At 42.3% G+C, this 19,654-nt stretch overlaps 2 protein-coding genes and 2 non-coding genes across 25 annotated transcripts in view; all 4 read left to right on the top strand.

Moving 5' to 3' along the window:
- Positions 1-12,597, top strand: part of CHD8 (chromodomain helicase DNA binding protein 8) — a 71,573-nt gene extending 58,976 nt beyond the window's left edge. For 12 of the 22 annotated variants that reach the window (XM_063644642.1, XM_063644657.1, XM_063644648.1 and 9 more), the window contains 12 exons: positions 206-335; positions 2,262-2,337; positions 2,794-2,848; positions 3,027-3,234; positions 3,663-3,871; positions 3,953-4,678; positions 4,894-5,042; positions 5,332-5,634; positions 6,193-6,306; positions 6,495-6,674; positions 7,065-7,181; positions 11,625-12,597. In XM_063644642.1, coding sequence (XP_063500712.1) covers positions 206-335; positions 2,262-2,337; positions 2,794-2,848; positions 3,027-3,234; positions 3,663-3,871; positions 3,953-4,678; positions 4,894-5,042; positions 5,332-5,634; positions 6,193-6,306; positions 6,495-6,674; positions 7,065-7,181; positions 11,625-12,188 — 2,831 coding nt within the window. In that variant the 3' untranslated portion in view covers positions 12,189-12,597. The remainder of the gene's footprint in view (positions 1-205; positions 336-2,261; positions 2,338-2,793; positions 2,849-3,026; positions 3,235-3,662; positions 3,872-3,952; positions 4,679-4,893; positions 5,043-5,331; positions 5,635-6,192; positions 6,307-6,494; positions 6,675-7,064; positions 7,182-11,624) is intronic. The other 10 variants (XM_063644650.1, XM_063644649.1, XM_063644646.1 and 7 more) reach the window with 3 other exon arrangements.
- On the top strand, positions 760-869 carry LOC129489028 (small nucleolar RNA U6-53/MBII-28). The gene has a single exon (XR_008659852.1). It is a non-coding gene; the product is annotated as a small nucleolar RNA U6-53/MBII-28 (small nucleolar RNA).
- LOC129489029 (small nucleolar RNA U6-53/MBII-28) lies at positions 5,886-5,989 on the top strand. The gene has a single exon (XR_008659853.1). It is a non-coding gene; the product is annotated as a small nucleolar RNA U6-53/MBII-28 (small nucleolar RNA).
- An 844-nt stretch (positions 12,598-13,441) lies between the features above and the next one.
- The window catches only part of SUPT16H (SPT16 homolog, facilitates chromatin remodeling subunit), a 33,648-nt gene continuing 27,435 nt past the window's right edge, over positions 13,442-19,654 (top strand). Inside the window, exon 1 of the mRNA XM_055289599.2 lies at positions 13,442-13,926. Within this exon, the coding sequence (XP_055145574.1) occupies positions 13,861-13,926 (66 nt within the window). The 5' untranslated portion in view covers positions 13,442-13,860. The remainder of the gene's footprint in view (positions 13,927-19,654) is intronic.

Genomic DNA, 19,654 nt, shown 5'->3' with positions numbered 1-19,654 from the left:
GCTTGCAGTGAGCCAAGATTGCACCACTGTACTCCAGCCTGGGCAACAGAGCGAGACTCCGTCTCAAAAAAAAGATAACATTCTAACTATGTTTTCCATTATGAGCAATATAGAACATATTTTAATTATTCCAGCAGCATATAAAGTAAGCATAAAGGCAAAACAAATCTCTCATTTTCTTCAACTATGACCCTTTTTCTTCTAGGCTATGAGAAATATAATACTATGAGGGCAGACCCAGCCTTATGTTTTCTAGAAAAGGCTGGCCGACCAGATGACAAAGCAATTGCAGCAGAACATCGAGTGTTGGATAACTTCTCTGACATAGTAGAAGGGTGAGCATCATTAATATTTATTCTTTTAAAACTCTAACTTGTGCTGTGAGATAACTCTAGCCTTGACTGAACCCAATGGGATTCTTAATTGTAATTATACTCAAAAGTGATAGATCCTTAGCAAAAATAGGACCAGCAGAAAGGACTCCATAAATTGCATAAACCACATGTTGCCATAAGATACATCTGAGGGTGAAAATGAATGTCACTTGTAAATGGCTTATTTGATGTTCTGTTTGGTTTGGTTTACAACACTCTTCTGTACAGCTACAGTAGCTGGGAGGATAACTGGTCTCTTGAAAGATAACAGCCAGCAGCTCTCATATGTTGCTTCTGTGGAAGAGCCTTAGTCACTTTCGGCCCTGGTTTATCATCTCCCAATGGTACCTGACACATAAAGGTACTTATTTTGCCTGAAAACATGTCCCGATGATGAGTTGCCATGCTAATACTGAGCCACCAGGTAGGGCAGTGTTGCCCTGGTTTGGGTGCCAGTGAGTTTAACAAAACTTCTCACATGAAGATCTGAGGGGCATGTGAAACAGTTGGCTTAATTAATGAATACCTCCCCACTCCATCATGACTGAGAGATTTCTCTTTGATGATCACACCCTCAGTTTGCCTAGTGTAGGACCCTCAAAGGAAATTGGGTTATTTATTCATTGCAAATCGTTTATGCCACCTGTCTGCTCAGAAGAACAAAGTAATAAAAAAGCATGAACCATTCAAATGAAATAACAAAAAGTAAATAGTTGGGTAGGAGGAAGAATTGTACAATAAAAAGGCCTGTCAAGAAGAAGGAACTGTGTTGATCAAAGTGTTTCAAATTCAAGCAATTATGAATGGTACATTGTCAATTTCTTGTATAGAAATTGGATGCTATACCAGACTGACCCAAAGTTTTGCACCTGGCCTGCCATTCCTGTAAACACAAAATTAAATACTAGGCCAGGCACTGTGGCTCATGCCTGTAATCCCAGCCCTTTGGGAGGCCACAGTGGGTGGATGACAAGGTCATCAGTTTGAGACCAGCATGGCAAAAAAGGTGAAACCCCGTCTCTACCAAAAATACAAAAAAAATTAGCCAGGAGTGGTGGCGCATGCCTGTACTCCCAGCTACTCAGGAGGCTGAGGCAGGAGAAACACTTGAACCCAGGAGAGGGTAGTTGCAGTGAGCCGAGATGGCACTACTGCACTCCAGGCGATGGAACAAGACTCCATCTCAATAAAGAAATAAATAAATAAAATAAAGACTAGGCCAGGATGGGATCACTTGAGCCCAAGAGTTTGAGACCAACCTGAGCAACATGGTGAAACCCCATCTCTACTAAAAATACAAAAATTAGCCTGGCATGGTGGTGGGCACCTGTAGATCCCAGCTACTCAGGAGGCTGAGGCAGGAGAATCGCTTGAATCTGGGAGGCACAGGTTGCAATGAGCTGAGATCGTGCCACTGGAATCCAGCCTGGCCTACAGAGTGAGACTGTGCCTCAAAAAATATATATATAAAAATAAAAATAAGGCCAGGCACGGTGGCTCACTCCTGTAATCCGAGCACTTTGGGAGGCCAAGGCTTGTGAATCATTTGAGCCCAGGAATTTGAGATGAGCCTGGGTAATATGGCAAAACCCCACTTCTACAAAAAATATAAAAATTAGCCAGGTGTGGTGGAACACACCTGTAGTCCCAGCTACTCAGGAGGCTGAGGGAGGAGGATCGCTTGAGTCCAGGAGGTTGAGGCTACGGTGAGCTGTGATAGGGCCATGACACTCCAGCCTGGGCGACAGAATGAGACCCTGTCTCAAAAATAATACTAATAAAGATTATTTCATGCTGGATATATGTGCGGCTAGGTCTTCATCCTAGGTCCCCTTAGTGATAGAAGATACATTATTAACATTTTCTTGTGCTTCTGCATAATTTTAGGGTTGACTTTGATAAAGATTGTGAAGATCCCGAATATAAACCACTCCAAGGTCCGCCAAAGGACCAAGATGATGAGGTAAGGAATTCTCATTTGAGTCTCACTTTTCTCTATTACTAAATAGTTTTAAGCCTTCAACCGTTCTCTGAATTTTGAAATATATTGGTTAATTTATAATACAAAATGGAAAATGAATTATACCATTTGAGAATAGAAAGTATTAATGGAAAGGATTGTAATGCCAATCGGGGGAGATCATAACTTTGTGGAGGAGCTGGACAGTGAAGGATATTATTTGACAAATAAATTCCTGACTTCTATTATCTTCAAGTCATTAATAGGAACTGACCTTTCAGGTTCTACTTTCTTGTTCTTTTAGTTGTTTCCAAGTTTTTGTGGGAATATATTTCTTTAGAAGTTTTTCTTGATCCCTTGGTGCCATAGAAGGACACACATAAGAAAGTGATTTCAGAGTGCCAACTTCCCCCCCTTTCCCTCCCCGCTCCATCCTATTGGGTGGATCTCCTTCTCTAGGGTGATCCCTTGATGATGATGGATGAGGAGATCTCAGTGATTGATGGAGATGAAGGTAAACTTCTAGGTCAACTAGTATAATTCTGTGTGGGGTGGTGGGTTGGGGAATTATTCACTGAATTCTGTCCTATCCTGGGATTTCTAAGAGCTTTGCCTTTGGGTGGGTTAAAATACTAGTATTGCCTCTACTACCCTTGCTATACTTTCTATTCATTCTACTTTGTTTTCCACAGCCCAGGTGACCCAACAGCCAGGCCATTTATTCTGGCCTCCAGGCTCTGCCCTAACAGCTAGGCTTCGGCGTCTAGTAACAGCATATCAGCGCAGCTACAAGAGAGAACAGATGAAAATAGAGGCTGCGGAACGTGGGGACCGGCGAAGGCGGCGTTGTGAAGCAGCCTTCAAGCTGAAAGAAATTGCACGGCGGGAGAAACAACAACGGTAAAATATAGCTGGGTACTTGTGCTGATCTGTGTTTTCAGTTATGGTCCCTATACTGAAAGCCATCTCAGGAAGGATTTATTTGGAATTCTCTACAGAGAGACCATCTTTTCTGCCTTGGGTAGTTAAACCTGTAGAAATTAAAACCTCACTTGTATGCAGTAATCATTAACACTCAGGTAGGTCTCCTGTGTAGACATTCTCATTGATATTTGCCTGTGTCTTTTTCCCCCTCGGCTCTGTAATTCTTACTCATTACAGAGTACCTCTCACTACCTCTTCTGGGCCTTTTTTTTTTTTTTTTTTTTTTTGCGTCTACTTTCAATTTTTATGTTTTCAGATATTCTAAAACACATTAAAAAATAACCAGCTTTCTTGTGTTCTTCTGATGTGTTCTGATTATTGTTGCCCTACTTTTCCTTTTGTAGATGGACAAGGCGTGAACAAACTGATTTTTATCGAGTGGTGTCTACGTTTGGTGTGGAATATGACCCTGACACCATGCAGTTCCATTGGGATCGCTTCCGCACTTTTGCTCGACTAGACAAAAAGACAGATGAAAGCCTTACCAAGTACTTCCATGGCTTTGTGGCCATGTGCCGCCAAGTATGCCGCCTTCCCCCAGCAGCTGGAGATGGTAAGCAGGATTGCAGAGTGGGTGGGGATGGATGCCAACAGAAGCAACTCTGTTAATTTCTTCTACTCCTGTCTCTTGCAGAACCCCCAGACCCTAATCTGTTCATTGAGCCCATCACTGAGGAGAGAGCCTCGCGGACTCTCTACCGTATAGAATTGCTTCGGCGCTTACGGGAACAAGTTTTATGCCACCCCCTTTTGGAAGATCGGCTGGCATTGTGTCAGCCTCCTGGTCCTGAATTGCCCAAATGGTGGGAGCCTGTTCGGCATGATGGGGAGCTTCTAAGAGGGGCAGCCCGCCATGGGGTGAGCCAAACAGACTGCAACATCATGCAGGACCCAGACTTCTCTTTTCTGGCTGCCCGTATGAATTATATGCAGAACCATCAAGCAGGAGCACCAGCTCCATCCTTGTCACGCTGCTCTACTCCACTGCTGCACCAGCAGTATACCTCACGCACTGCCTCACCATTGCCCCTGCGCCCAGATGCTCCTGTTGAAAAGTCACCCGAGGAGACAGCTACCCAGGTCCCCAGTCTGGAGTGTCTGACTTTAAAGCTAGAGCACGAGGTGGTGGCCAGGAGCCGACCAACCCCACAAGACTATGAGATGCGAGTATCCCCCTCTGATACTACCCCTCTGGTTTCCCGGAGTGTTCCACCAGTCAAACTGGAGGATGAGGATGATTCGGACTCTGAGCTGGACTTGAGCAAGCTGTCACCATCATCTTCTTCTTCCTCATCCTCATCCAGCTCAAGCTCCAGCACTGATGACAGTGAGGATGAGAAGGAAGAGAAGCTAAGTGAGTGTATGTGACAGGCTGTTGGCCCTCTTCCCTGTTTCCCCCGCTCTTCTCTTTCCCTTTTCTAAATGCATCCTCTTGAGAGAGATTTGGATTTTGATTTGATAAAATGTCAAAAGAGTGACATTCTTTGGGCCTTTATTCAAAGCCCATATAATACCAGTACCTTATGACATTATTCTTCCATCTTTTCTCACACATTCTATGGGATCTCTTACCAGCTGACCAGTCCCGTTCAAAGCTCTATGATGAAGAGAGTCTCCTGTCCCTCACTATGTCCCAAGATGGATTCCCAAATGAAGATGGAGAACAAATGACCCCTGAGCTTCTGCTACTGCAGGAAAGACAAAGAGCCTCTGAGTGGCCCAAGGTAACAAACAGCCTCATCCCTGGACATGTAGAGTCCAGAAATACAGTGTAACATTATATCTAGGGAAAAAGGAACATATGGTTCTGTTTTTTTAAAATTGTGTTTATTGCTGCATGTTTTTTTTTTTTTCCAGGAAACTTCCCAGTCGACTTAGGAATCTTAATAGTATTCCTCTTTTCTGCCTTATGATTTTTACCCATCCTGGTAGTGATGGCACTATTGAGTATCACAGGATCATACAGCTAGTACTCGGACTCTTAAAATGGTATTTCTTTCTTTCCCCATTCAGGATCGTGTCCTGATAAACCGCATTGACCTCGTCTGCCAGGCTGTACTCTCAGGGAAGTGGCCTTCTAGCCGTAGGAGCCAGGAAATGGTAACAGGAGGAATTTTGGGGCCAGGCAACCACTTGCTAGACAGTCCCTCATTGACTCCTGGAGAATATGGTGACTCTCCAGTCCCCACACCACGAAGTAGTAGTGCAGCTTCCGTGGCAGAGGAGGAAGCATCCGCAGTCACCACAGCGGCAGCCCAGTTCACCAAACTTCGCCGAGGCATGGATGAAAAGGAGTTTACAGTTCAAATCAAAGATGTAAGCTCAGCATTTGGGCGTTGGGAAGTGGGGAAGGAGGCTGGAATCCTTGCTGTAACTAATTTTACTAATAGGTTACTAAACTCATTTGGTTAGCTAATTTTAAAAATGAGAAAACAGCTTACAAAGATCCATTTAGGAAGAGTCATTTTTCCTGGTTGTTTTCCTTATTGAACCCTATTGATTATTAATCCTATTAATATTCAACAAAAGTTTCTTAAATTAGTATGCTTAGGAATAGCAGGATTTTGCCCCTGTGATGAGTTGCCTTGCTAATACGGAGACACCAGGTAGGGAGTTTTACCCTAAATTGGGTGTTGTTGAAATAAACTCTTTCTCGTAAATGCTGAGGGGCACTAGGTGAAGAAGTGAAATCTTTCTAAGGAAAAAGTGTGTATGTTTTCTTGTATTTCTAATTTTACCCTTTAGTCAGACGGCCTTCCTTCTCACCATCATCGGGCAAGAGGATGACCTATAGCCCACATCCCTCAAAGCTTAATCTTTACTTTGAAAAACACGTACCATATGATGTCTTAGGTGGGTGGGTTGTCTTCCTAGGAGGAAGGATTGAAGTTAACATTCCAGAAGCACAAGTTGATGGCGAATGGAGTAATGGGAGATGGACATCCACTGTTTCATAAGAAGAAGGGGAACAGAAAGAAGCTAGTAGAGGTGAGTGGTAGAGAAAGTCTTTAACCTGATGATTAGATTGTCTTTTTATTTCCAATAATTGGTGAAGGCAGTGGGATTGAGGGAATGGAAAATACTAGAGTCATTTCATGACTACCATTGGCTCTGCTCCCACTCCCTCCCTCCCCCAAAGAAGTATGTGCTCATGGGGGTGGATTCTGGGTTTGCAGCTGGAGGTGGAGTGCATGGAAGAGCCTAATCACCTTGATGTGGACCTGGAGACCCGGATCCCTGTCATCAATAAGGTGGATGGTACTTTGCTGGTGGGTGAGGATGCCCCTCGCCGGGCTGAACTGGAGATGTGGTTACAGGGTCATCCAGAGTTTGCTGTTGATCCCCGATTTCTAGCGGTGAGTGGCAGTCCCATCCAGCAAGATTTAAAGTCATTCCTTTGATATTTAAGCTGCATGAGAAAGAGAAAGCATGACATACTGTATCATCGTTTCTGTATCTGCAAGATAAGGGTAATAATAATACCCAGTCTTCCAACCTCACAATTGTTGCGATGCCCAAAATAAAATAATGTTGAAGTACTTTAAGTGCTAGGCAAATATTTACTATTGAACTATTATATAAACCACCTCTTTTGGAGAGATCCCACTTAATGGCAGTTTTCCACTAGGATGAATCCTTTATCTATGTAATAAGTGTTTATTATCAAACAAAAGACACTAGTACTTTAATAATTACTCCAGAGAAGATTTCTATTCCTCTAGGATAACTGATTTTTTCTATTGCAGTATATGGAAGATCGCAGAAAACAGAAGTGGCAAAGATGTAAAAAAAATAATAAGGCAGAATTGAACTGTTTGGGAATGGAACCAGTACAGACAGCTAACTCTAGAAATGGGAAAAAGGTGAGAGAAATTGCAGCATTACCACTCTGTTCCCACACTAGATGTGAGATTACAAGGCTTTCAGTGATGATTGTGACTAATGTTATTTATCTTTTTTCCTATGTATGTTTGTGTGAGGAATTATCTTGAGTTCACCAATAAGGAAACCAGAGTTTTCTGGGTTTTTTTTTTTTTTTTTTTTGAGACGGAGTCTCACTCTGCTGTCGTGCAGTGGCGCGATCTCAGCCTACTGCAACCTCCACCTGCTGGGTTCAAGCAATTCTCCTGCGTCAGCCTCCTGAGTAGCTGGGATTACAGGCACCTGCCACCGCACCCGGCTAATTTTTGTATTTTTAGTAAAGATAGGGTTTCACCATCTTGGCCAGGCTGGTCTTGAACTCCCAACCTTGTGATCCACCCGCCTCGGCCTCCCAAAGTGTTGGGATTACAGGCCTGAGCCACTGCACCTGGCCCAGAGTATTTTTATCAGTATTTTTGCAGTCCTGTGGTATCTTCATCTCTAGAAGAGCATAACATTCTAAAAACTAACTTTAGTACTTGATGCATATAAAAATTTAAGAATTAGTAAGATGGGTTAGAGAGAACATTCAGATCTTACTCTGTTCTTCTATTGAATAACTAAGGGATTTTGGACAAATCCTTTAACCTCTTCAGTTTTTACATCCTGAAAAGTGAGGGTTTTAAAGCAATTTCTTAAGTTTTCTGTTTTTTCGAGACATGGTCTCACTCTGTCACCCAAGCTGGAGTGCAGTGGCACCATCTCAGCTCACTGCAACTTCTCCCTTCCCTGGTTCAAGCCATTCTCCTGCCCAGCCTCTCAAGTAGCTGGGATTGCAGGTGTGCACCACCAGGCTAGGCTAATTTTTTATATTTTTAGTAGGGACAAGGTTTCACCATGTTGGCCAGGCTGCTCTGGAACTCCTGGCCTCAACTGATCCACCCGCCTTGGCCTTCTGAAGTGCTGGGATTACAGGCTTCAGCCACCTCAGTCGGCCTTAAGTTTTCTAATTCTATATATTTTAGAAGTGTTTGGAGAGGTCTACTAAGGAAAATAGTCATGAGATTTCCCAATATATAAAGGTTGAGAATCACTAATAATATGTCAGTAATGGAAAAAGCAGAGGAAACTATGTTTTGTAATTCATAATGAATTTGTCCATTAAGTTATTCTATATTTTCAAATTTACTTATACTTTTATGATGGATAATAGGCCATTTGGTGGATTAAGTACCCACAGTTTATTCTTTCCACGAAATTACAACTGTAAAAGTTTCTCTTGGCTATGCTTACCTTACTTTCTGCAATAGTTGTATTTTTTTTTTAATTTTTTATTTTTTTGAGACAGAGTCTTGCCCTGTCACCCAGGCTGGAGGGCAGTGGCACAATCTCAGCCCACAGCAACCTCTGCATCCCCGGTTCAAGTGATTCTTTTGCCTCAGCCTCCCAAGTAGCTGGGACCACTGGTGCATGCTACCATACCTGCCTAATTTTTGTATTTTTAATAGAAAGAAGGTTTTGCCATGTTGGTCAGACTATTCTCAAACTCCCGACCTCAGGTGATCCACCTGCCTCAGCCTCCCAAAGTACTGGGATTACAGGCCTGAGCCACTGTGCCTGGCCAATAGTTGTAATTTTTTTTTTTTGTTTTTGAGATGTAGTCTCGCTCTGTTGCCCAGGCTGGAGTGCAATGGACTGGTTTCAGCTCACTGCAACCTTCACCTCCCAGGTTCAAGTGATTCTCCTGCCTCAGCCTTCCGAGTAGCTGGGATTACAGGTGCGTGCTACCATGCCCAGCTACTTTTTGTATTTTTAGTAGAGGCGGGGTTTCACCATGTTGGTCAGGCTGGTCTTGAACTACTGACCTTGTGATCCACCCGCCTTGGCCTCCCAAAGTGTTGGGATTACAGGTGTGAGCCACAGCACCTGGTCAATAGTTGTATTTTTAAAGCATACATAAATCATTGTTTTAAATGACATAGAGTCATTTAAAATGGATTAGCACTTGTGTATACTTACCTTATCTAATTATTCCCCCATTTGATCTTCTATAGAAATCTTTATACACATATAGTCATCCCTTGGTATCTGTGAGGGATTGGTTCCAGGACCCCCGCAGATACCAAAATCCATGGATGCTCGAGTCCTTTATATATAAAATGGTGTAGGGCCAGGTGTGGTGGCTCTTACCTGTAATCCCAGCACTTTGGGAGGCTGAGGCAAGAGGATCACTTGTGCCCGGGAGTTCAAGACCAGCCTGGGGACCCCGGTGGGACCTTATGTCTACAAAAAATTAGCTGGGCGTGGTGGTGCAATCCTCTAGTATCAGCTATGCGGAAGCTGAGGCAGGAGGATCACTTGAGCCCAGAGGCTGAGGCTAGTTACCCATGATGATGCCACTGCACTCCAGCCCGGGCAATAGAGTGTGAGACCCTGTCTCAAAAAATAAATAAATAAATAAATAAAATCATGTAGTATTTCCATGTAACCTACACACTTCCTCTGATATACTTTAATCTCTTGATTACTTATAATACCTAACACAATATAAATGCTATTTAAATAGTTGTTACATGGTATTGTTTTAAAATTTGTAGTATTTTCTCTTGTTATTTTTTAGTTTCTTGTTGTTTTCAAATATTTTATCCACAGATGGTTGAATCCATGGATATGGAAGGCTATGTACATACACATATATTTAAGTGTCTATATAACCACATGGAGTATCTTTTAACAAAATTAATTTTAAAGTAAACTATCAATATTTTGCATTTAACAAGTTTGAAACATAAAATATATGTAGATTTATGAGGCTTATTTTTATATTGATGGAAGTGTTACCATGGAAGAATGTTTCAGTTTTCCCTGTTAGCCTCGATGAGAACAAGAGTGCAATAAACAGAATGGTTGATACGGGAAAGGCTAGTGGCTAGAAGGCTAATGCCATCTCTGTCTTCAATTTAACATATATTAGCTTTTCCTTCACTGTTACCTATTTTTACCTCAAGTACTTCTGCTACTCCCTTATAGTCAATTGAAACTCTTAAGAAATATCATAGAAAATCACAGAAAATCCTAGTATGACTAGTACAGAATTCTTTTTTTTTTTTTTTTTTTTCCTTGAGACAGAATCTCGTTCTGTCACCCAGGCTGGAGTGCAGTGGCATGATCTCAGCTCACTGCAACCTCCGCCTCCTGGGTTCAAGCGATTCTCCTGCCTCAGCCTCCTGAGTAACTGGGATTGCAGCCATGCATGACCACACCCAGCTACTTTTTTTTTTTTTTTTTTTGATACCGAGTTTCACTCTTGTTGCCCAGGCTGGAGTACAATGGCATGATCTTGGCTCACCGCAATCCCCACCTCCTGGATTCAAGCGATTTTCCTGCCTCAGCCTCCCCAGTAGCTGGGATTACAGGCATGCGGCACCACGCCCAGCTAATTTTTTGTATTTTTAGTAGAAATCGGGTTTCTCCATGTTGGTCAGGCTGGTCTCGAACTCCCGACCTCAGGTGATCCGCCTGCCTCAGCCTCCCAAAGTGCTGGGATTACAGGCATGAGCCACCACGCCTGGCTGACTCCCGGCTAATTTTGGTATTTTTAGTAGAGACAGAGTTTCGCCATGTTGGCCAGGGTGTTCTTGAACTCCTAACCTCAAGTGATCCGCCTGCCTCAGCCTCCCAAAGTGCTGGGATTACAGGCATGAGCCACCATGCCTGGCCCAGAATTCTTAATATAGAATTGACAGTGAATCTAGCACTACATTATTCCTGGGACCTGCAGGAATAACTTCTAGCTTCAATGAACTTAATCAGAATTTTTAGTCAGAACATCTAGAAGAAGCCATTTAAAATTCAGATATATAAGGTTTTTATCAATGTGGAACGAAAATTATTTTATTAAATTTAGTGAGGAGTTTCTGACAGTGTTTTTGGTGTTCTAGACATGTAGAAGTCTTTATCTGATCTGTCTTGAATTTACCCTACTTTGATGTGCTAATAGAGGATATTATTGTAAATGTCAATTCACATAGTAAGAACAAGTGAACAACTTGCCATCAGAGACACAAGTGATTTTTTTTATGTACATTTACTAATTCATTCATTGTCTTACCCAGACCCCTTCTTAACAAAGGTAAGCATTTGTGAAATGGTTGACTGAAGTAAAGATACAATATAGTCAAGGGGAAAAAAAGCAAAAACTGGTTAATATGAGTTTCGGTACAAAATCATTGATCTTGACTTTAGTATCAGAATGTTTCAACCAGCTAAGTCCAGCATTTCCTCCTTCCCATTACCACCACCAAGCCTAGTATGGCTATGCTTGTTTTGCCTCTTCTAAGGTACATTCAGTAAAAAAGCATTATAAGTTAGGACTCCGTTGGCTTTGGTTTCTTTTCTTTTTTCCCCTTTCTTTCTTTTTATTATCTTCTGTTCCCTCCTCCTAGGGTCATCACACTGAAACGGTGTTCAACCGGGTTTTGCCAGGGCCTATTGCACCAGAGAGCAGCAAGAAGCGGGCCCGTAGGATGCGACCAGACCTTTCTAAGATGATGGCCCTCATGCAGGGTGGAAGCACTGGGTCTCTATCTCTGCATAACACGTTCCAACACAGCAGTAGTGGCCTACAGTCTGTGTCATCTTTGGGTCACAGCAGTGCCACTTCTGCATCTTTGCCTTTTATGCCATTTGTGATGGGTGGTGCAGCATCATCCCCTCATGTAGACTCCAGCACCATGCTTCATCACCACCACCACCACCCCCACCCCCACCATCACCACCATCACCATCCAGGCTTGAGAGCCCCTGGCTACCCCTCTTCACCAGCGACTACCGCCTCTGGTACTACCTTGCGGTTTCCACCACTGCAACCTGAGGAGGATGACGATGAGGATGAAGAAGATGATGATGACTTATCTCAGGGCTATGATAGCTCAGAAAGGGACTTCTCACTCATTGATGATCCTATGATGCCAGCTAACTCAGACTCCAGTGAAGATGCTGATGACTGAAGCCCCAGCATGGGCCCCACTGCTTGGGCGGCTGCTGCATTTTCATTTACTCTGGCCCTTGGACTATGGAAACGTGGGAGGGGCAGGGGAGATGTGGGGAAGTCCAGGACTCCAGGAGGTGAAAAGGAAAAAAAAAATGTACCTGATTGCTCCCAATTATGAGAGGATTGGGTGGGCAGGGGAACTCCTAAAATAATACATGACCACTTCCTCATTTCTGGGGAAGGAAAGGAGACTAGAGCAGCTGGTGCGCTCACCCCTCCCTAGTCACCTCCATTAACCACAGACTATGTAGCGCTGGCCCTAGCCTCTGGCAGAGCCTGTTCCTGGCCGAACTGTGGATACAGCTGGAGGGTCAGGAACTGTTACCTTCCTTCCCCTTGGCATTAATAAATTTAAGTTAATCCTTTTCCACTCTTCCTTTGTTCTATGTTTGCTCAAACCCAGTGTATTCATTTTGAGTTGTTAATGGTGGGTAATTTCAGCACCACTTTCCTTAAGTTCAATACTATTCATACTAAATTGCCTTAGATAGAGCAGACAAGTCATCTGTACTCCTCTGAAGGGTATATATAAATGTAGACTGTCCAGCTGGCTAAAGGCAAGGGAATTATTTAAGGCAAATGGTAGGTAGGCAAACTTATGGATTCAAACTCCAAGTTTTTAGAAAAGACGGAGCAAGAATGTCATCAGGGACCATTTATGTTTTGTTTCTAATTAACTGAAGTAATGGTTATTTGGGGGAAGCCATAGAATAGTGCCACTTTTCATGAACTGCAGCAAGGGGACTGGCCGACTGGAAGGATACCGCCAGGACTTGGGCTCAGGGGGTGGGGTTGTGGGAAGGAACTAAAAGTTTGTAGAGCCCCTCAAGTCATCTGTTTCCTCTGACTTATACCATCCCACTGCTCAGTTAAAGCTTGCGCATATTATTTTCCTTTCGAAAGCTAGGTTCCTCCCCTAGCTTGGGTCGTAGTTTATCACGAGGCTGGGCTCCATTTCCCTGGTATGAGTTCCCTGCCCCGCGGAGCGCTTGACCCGGCATCTTGGCACCCAGGATCCCTTCAGTCCTGGAGCAGTTAAAGGCTTTTGCATTCCCATCACTTCTAGGAGGGGCGCATGCCCAGTTACACTGTAGTAGTCCCACTTTTATCCCACGCTAGATCCCGCTCTTTCCACTCCCCCTTCCTTTGCAGATGGGGTGGAGCTATTACACCCGCGCGCGGCAGCTCTTGTGGGGCGGGGCAGGCACCACCTCCTTCGCTTCGCCTAGGGACTGCCGCCTCGGCAAAAAGTCTGAGGTCCTGGAAACCGCCGCTGGGCTGAGAGTTAATAAGGGCGGAGGCAGAGCGTCACGTGACGACGTCGATTCGCGTGCGGCAGTGGCGAAGTTGACAAGAAAACCCCGCGAAAATCGACTCTTTGCATCGCACATTTTGTTGATTTTCCCCCGTTTTTCTTTCTCTCTTTCCCCCGTCCATCCGAAAGAGGATTGGAAAAAAAAAAAAAAAAAAATCCCTAACGCTGTCGGGGCCCGGAAGCGGAAAGGGCATCTTTGAGGTCGATACTTCCGGGTCATTGGGAGAGTGCGGGATTCCTGGGCCGAGAGCGGGTGGCGGAGCCGGGACCTCGCGTGATTCTCGGAACCCGAGGAGAAGCGGTGTCCGGGGCTATGGCTGTGACTCTGGACAAAGACGCTTATTATCGGCGAGTGAAGAGACTGTACAGCAATTGGCGGGTGAGGAAGATCCTGTAATTTTTCCTAGGGAGCCCCCTCAGCCATCCCATAATAACCCTGTTTCTCGGCGCCCTTTTTTCTCTTTCGGTCAGGAATTCCCGGGTTCTGTGCCTCACCCTTTTCGTTGCTCTCGAATCATTCACCGGAGGCGGCCACGAACGCTGCCCCTTAACAGGGAATCCCCCGCATTCACCCTGTCCTGCGGCCATCACCATCTTCCCCGCGTGCCAGCCTTGGTCATGCATAGCAGCACCTCTCGCAGTCTCTTCCCGCCCTAAAAGAGGCAACATCCTTCCCTCCTACTCCGTGGTCACGTCTTGCTGCCCCCTCCTGCCGTGTTCTCACGCAGCCACGCACTCTCTCTGTCCCTGCAGAACCACAATATTCCACCCCTGGTCCCGCCAGGATTATAACCGTCTTCGTAAAGGAGAGATGGAAGGGCAAGGAGGATGTCAATCGGGCTCTTAGCGTTTATCGTTTGCGGGGCTTTTGCTGGAGTTAAAAAAAGAAATACTGCTCACGCGCAACCGCCTCATGTTCTAGGGCCTGCTGTGGGTTACAGAGAGGGACCTAACGCTGAAAGCCTGCAGACATTAGTAATACCAAAACAAAACATAAACGATACCTAAAACGTTATTAGTTCCTTGGTAGCGGATCCGGGGCACGTGTTTATTAAAAGAGCTGTGGCAGTTCCCAGTTTTTTAAAGATTCGGCAGTTTTGCTGCTTTAAAAACGTCCACAGTTAAAACTTATTTTTATGATGTTAACTTACCAATTGAGCAAACATTTGGTTGCATTCTGTGATGCAGTCTGAGTTGGCTAGCTTAAGTCTTGTCCCTGAACCCTGTCATCAAGGGAAGATACAGCTAATAAAGATTTTTTTAACCTGGAAAACGTTTTGAGAAAAATGATCAGTTCTCATTTCAGCATTGTAAATTATCTTTCAAACTGATCGTCTACTAAAACCAAGCCATTAAAATTGGTCGTTTCCTTGCCATTCATATTAAAGCTGCCTGTGCATGTTTCATCTTTTGAGGCTAAATACATTAGATAATTGAAAATAAAATTGATTCTGTGTTGCATTTTATGAAAAGCAAAAATAACTAAATGCTAGATGAATGCTGAACATTTTTTTTTTAATTTTTTGATTAATTTCTACCAAATGATTTTTTGCAGCTTCTGTCAGTGTCATTCAAACATAATCTATGTTAGAAAAACATTTTAAAACCTTGATACTTTCTAATGATCAGTAAGTACTAAAAATCCTAAACCCTCTCTTCTACCCATAAACCCTGAAACTATGAACCTTTGGTATGAAAATTGTTTCTAGTCCCACTGATTCAGATTCATCAAATAATTTCATTCTCTCTATACCATTCATGAAAACTAATCTGTAGCTCTAAATTCCTCTACATGACAAATTAACTGTGGCCTGAAGACAGGTTGGCAAACCTAATAAAAATGATAGTCTTTAAATCCATGAAAGTTATTTCCCACCCACCATTTTTTTTTGTTTCTCAAAAATCATTAAAGTTTATCTTGGCCCTCTTACTACCTTAATGACATTATCTTGGGAGAATGTTAGATATTGATAAGACACTGATGGTGTAAAGTTATGAGCCAAGTCTATGTAAAAATGTACCAGTTAACAAAACCTGTGGCTATTATGAAAAATTTACTTGAATAAGACTTTCTGCTTTTGTGTTAATGTGTCCAGAACCCACCTGTAGAAGTTCTTTGTGTATGCAGTCTTTTCAGCCTACAGTGCTTTCATTCTGATATACTTAATCAGAGATGGTAGTTTTCTGGGTTAAATCTAGTTGCTTATCCTCCTGGATATAGCAGAAAGATAGTGGGATATATAGGTGTGTTGTATACCTTTTTTCTCTTTTACACCTTTTCCTTTTTTTAATAAGAAAACTGGGATTGAAGTAGAATAAGTTGAAGTTAATGGTAAAAATTCCAAACCTGGCTGGGCACCGTGACTCATGCCTGTAATCCCAGCACATGAGGCCAGGAGTTGAAGACCAGCCTGGGCAAGATGATGAGACCCCCGTCTCTACAAAAAAAGAAAAAGCAAATAAATTAGCTAGGCATGGTGGTGTGTGCCTGTAGTCCTAGCTACTTGTGATGTTGAGGCAGGAGGATCCCTTGAGCCCAGGAGTTTGAGGCTGCGGTGAGCTGTGATCGGGTCACTGCACTCCAGCCTGGATGAGACCCTGTCTTTAAAAAAAAAAAAAAAAAAAAAAAAAAAAAACTGTTATGACTAAAACTAACTAAAAAATGATTTGGGATCCACACCCACTTTTTAATTTTAAATACTCTTGATTATAAGCCCTTAAAAGCTGTAGTGGTTGAACCTGGTAGTTCCAGCACTCCAAATACAAGTACACAGGGTTGTAGAGAACTGATAAGCTACTAACCTTTTTCTTCCCTTTTTTAAAAATAAGAGTAGGAATTAACCCTTACCTATCTGCAAGTTAATTTTCAGTTAGATACATATTTTGAGGCTACTGCAAATAAAATATTTTTTAATTATAACTTTCATAACTTATGTCCTAAAAACAATTGCAGTTATCATGTACTTTTAACTGAATAGAAATTTCAAAAATATTAAGCCTTGTATCTAAGGCTTAATAAATCGTGTCATTTTAGAGATGGGAAAATGGAGTCAGTCAAAAATCAACAGGAGACCTTTTACAGTGACTAGAACGTACTACTGTTTTATGGCTCCTGGAGGTTTGAGTCTAGATCCAGTCTTGCCTCTTTATTTTTTAAGTGGTTTGAGTCTAGATCCAGTCTTGCCTCTTATTTTTTAAGTGAGAGCTGCTAAGAGCAGAAAGGGTTTGCAGCACCTTCTCTGTATTATTAGAATATCCCAGGTGGTAGTGGTGGTTCATGGAAATGGGCTGCATGCTTCTTTGTCCTCTTATGCCTACTAGATCCTTCTTCAGGGATTGCCAGCCTTTTCATGATTACGATTATTTTTAACCAAGTAATATGATTAGTGCTGCTCATTGGGAGAAACAAAAGAGGTTATCTACCATCCCAGGGTTCCAGCTGCCTTGAGGGCTGAGTGGTACAATATCCAGGCATATCTGTATATCATTTGAGACCTACCTGTTGGGACATTCTGATATGAGTGGACCTTGACTTCATCTGCCTTTTATTTTGAAGAATTCCATAAAATGTCAAAAATACTTGTTTTCAGAAGGAATACTCACATTCATGTGAACCTACACCAACTGTCAGGATTGAAGACTGACCCCAAAGAAATTTTATGCCTTTGAAGAAACTAATGAATTAAAGTGTCAGTGCTTCTCTTGAGTGGAGCTTTCTGGCTCTTTGCAGATTTTTATGGTGGCTTAGTTTCTTGTTCTGGGTTGTTCTATTAAGATTCAACAGCTATGTTCTGTGGCTCAGGAAGGATTTTAAAAAATACGTAGTAGCTTATGCCTGTATAATCCCAGCTACTCCAGAGGCTGAGGTGGAAGGATTGCTTGAGTCCAGGAGTTCAAGACCAGCCTGGGCAACATAGTGAGAGCCCATTTCTTTAAAAAAAAAAAAAAAAAAAAAAAAAATCAGTCTTCTATCAGTATCTGTCAGGGATTGGTTCCAGGACATACCTAGATACCTAAATCAAAGGATGCTCAAGTCCCTGATACAAAATGGCATCATATTTGCATAGCCTATGTATATCCTGTCATTTTTTATTTCTAGATTACTTACAATACCTAATACAGTGTAAGTGCTATGTAAATAATAGTTATACTTATTTTTTAGGGGGTAATGACATAGAAAGATGTTTGGCCATTTTAATTTTCAGTACACAGTTGAATCCACAGATAAGGAGAGCCAGCTGTATAGGCATTTCCTGTTATTTCAGTCAGGCAGTGGATTACTTCCACTCACACTCAGCTCTTAATAGCTCCTTTATCTCTGGAGTGGGATAGAGAAAGGTTTTTTGTTTTTTGTTTTGAGTTTCACTCTGTGGCTGAGGCGGGATTACAGTGGCACAATCACTGCTCACTGCAGCCTCAACCAACCCAGCCTCAGGTGATCTTCCCACCTCAGCCTCCTGAGTAGGACCACAGGTGCATGCATGCCACAACACTTGACCAATTTTTATTATTATTATTATTTTTTTATTTTATTGTATTTTTTGTGGAGACAGGGTTCCACCATGTTGTCCCAGGCTGGTCTCAAACTCATGGGCTCAAGCGATCCACCCACCTCGGCATCCCAAAGTGCTGAGATTACAGGTGTAAGTCACTGCACCTGGCCAAGAAACTTTTTAATAATGCTGAGTAAGGAGGGTTAGATGGAAATAAATGCCCAGATGGATTGAGATTTTTTAAAAATATTGCTTACTCAGCTTTTATAGTCTAGTTCTTTTTTTTTTTTTTTTTTTTTTGAGACAGTCTCACTGTGCCACCCAGGCTGGAATGCAGTGAAGCATTCTCAGCTCACTGCAACCTCTGCCTCCCGGGGTCAAGCAGTTTTCGTGTCTCAGCCTCCTGAGTAGTTGAGATTACAGGTGTGTGCCACCACGCTCGGCTAATTATTGTATTTTTCGTAGAGATGGGGTTTCACCATATTGGCCAGGCTGGTCTCTTAACTCCTGGCCTCAAGCAATCCACCCACCTCAGCCTCCCAAAGTGCTGGGATTACAGGTATGAGCCATCACACCCAGCCCTAGATCTCTACTTTTTGTATTTGCTTTTTATCCCTATTAACAACTACAGTGCCTGGCATATAGTAGTCACTCAGTGAACAGTGGTAACTGATTATATGGGTATTTAGCTACAACCAGACTGCAAGAATATTTTCTTTTTTTAAGGCAGTATCCGTTTGGTTCAGATGAAGATAGTTGTTCTGCTGCTGCACTATTTCTCCAACTTTTATCATCCAGATACTACCTTCACAATTTTTGCAGATTCTTTGCCACCTGTTTTATATTTTATTTAACTCTCACTTTCAAAATTATTTTAATCAGTAATAGATACAGTTTTTTAAAAATCATAGTTCTAATAAAAGCCTTAAAACAAAAAGTCATCTGTCCCAGAGGCAACCACTTTGAGTTTTTTGTTTCTTTCATATTTCTAAATAATATCTATATATACTGCTATTTCTTGATTTGTGAATTTTTAACAGTTATTAACTTATGGTAGATCTGAATTTAACTTCTTTGTATCATCACACTCGTTCCAACTTCCCTACCTCCTGATACCTTAACATTTTTCTCCTGACACATTGATATGAAAAATTTTAAAGACAGAAAAGTTGAAAGAATTTTAAGTAAACCCTATATACCCACCACCCCACACAGTTAACATTTTGTTATACTTGCTTTATCACACATCCATCCTTCTTCATAACTTTTCCCCACAATTTTTAGTAAAATCAGTAGTTACTATTTACATTGTTTATGTTCATATAGATGTTTTCACTGCTGGGTGAAGTAATAAAGTATGATTAACTTTCCTTTTTTCCTACAGTTTTTTATTTTTCCTGGCATTAATGATTTCCTCAATTTTTCTCCTTTAAAAAAAATCTCCCTAGCCTTAATTTTTTCCAATAAGTCTATTATAATGTTACCAATCTTTTATTCTAAATTTCTCACCTTATAGAATTTTATTCTGTTGCTTAAAAGCAACCTCATTCCCCACTTCCACCCCCCCCACATTATCCTGCTCCATCTGTACAGGTTACTCTTTACGCCTGTTGA

Source organism: Symphalangus syndactylus, chromosome 8, assembly GCF_028878055.3.
Source record: "Symphalangus syndactylus isolate Jambi chromosome 8, NHGRI_mSymSyn1-v2.1_pri, whole genome shotgun sequence".
NCBI lineage: Eukaryota > Metazoa > Chordata > Mammalia > Primates > Hylobatidae > Symphalangus > Symphalangus syndactylus.
This window is presented reverse-complemented; position numbering and strand designations above follow the sequence as displayed.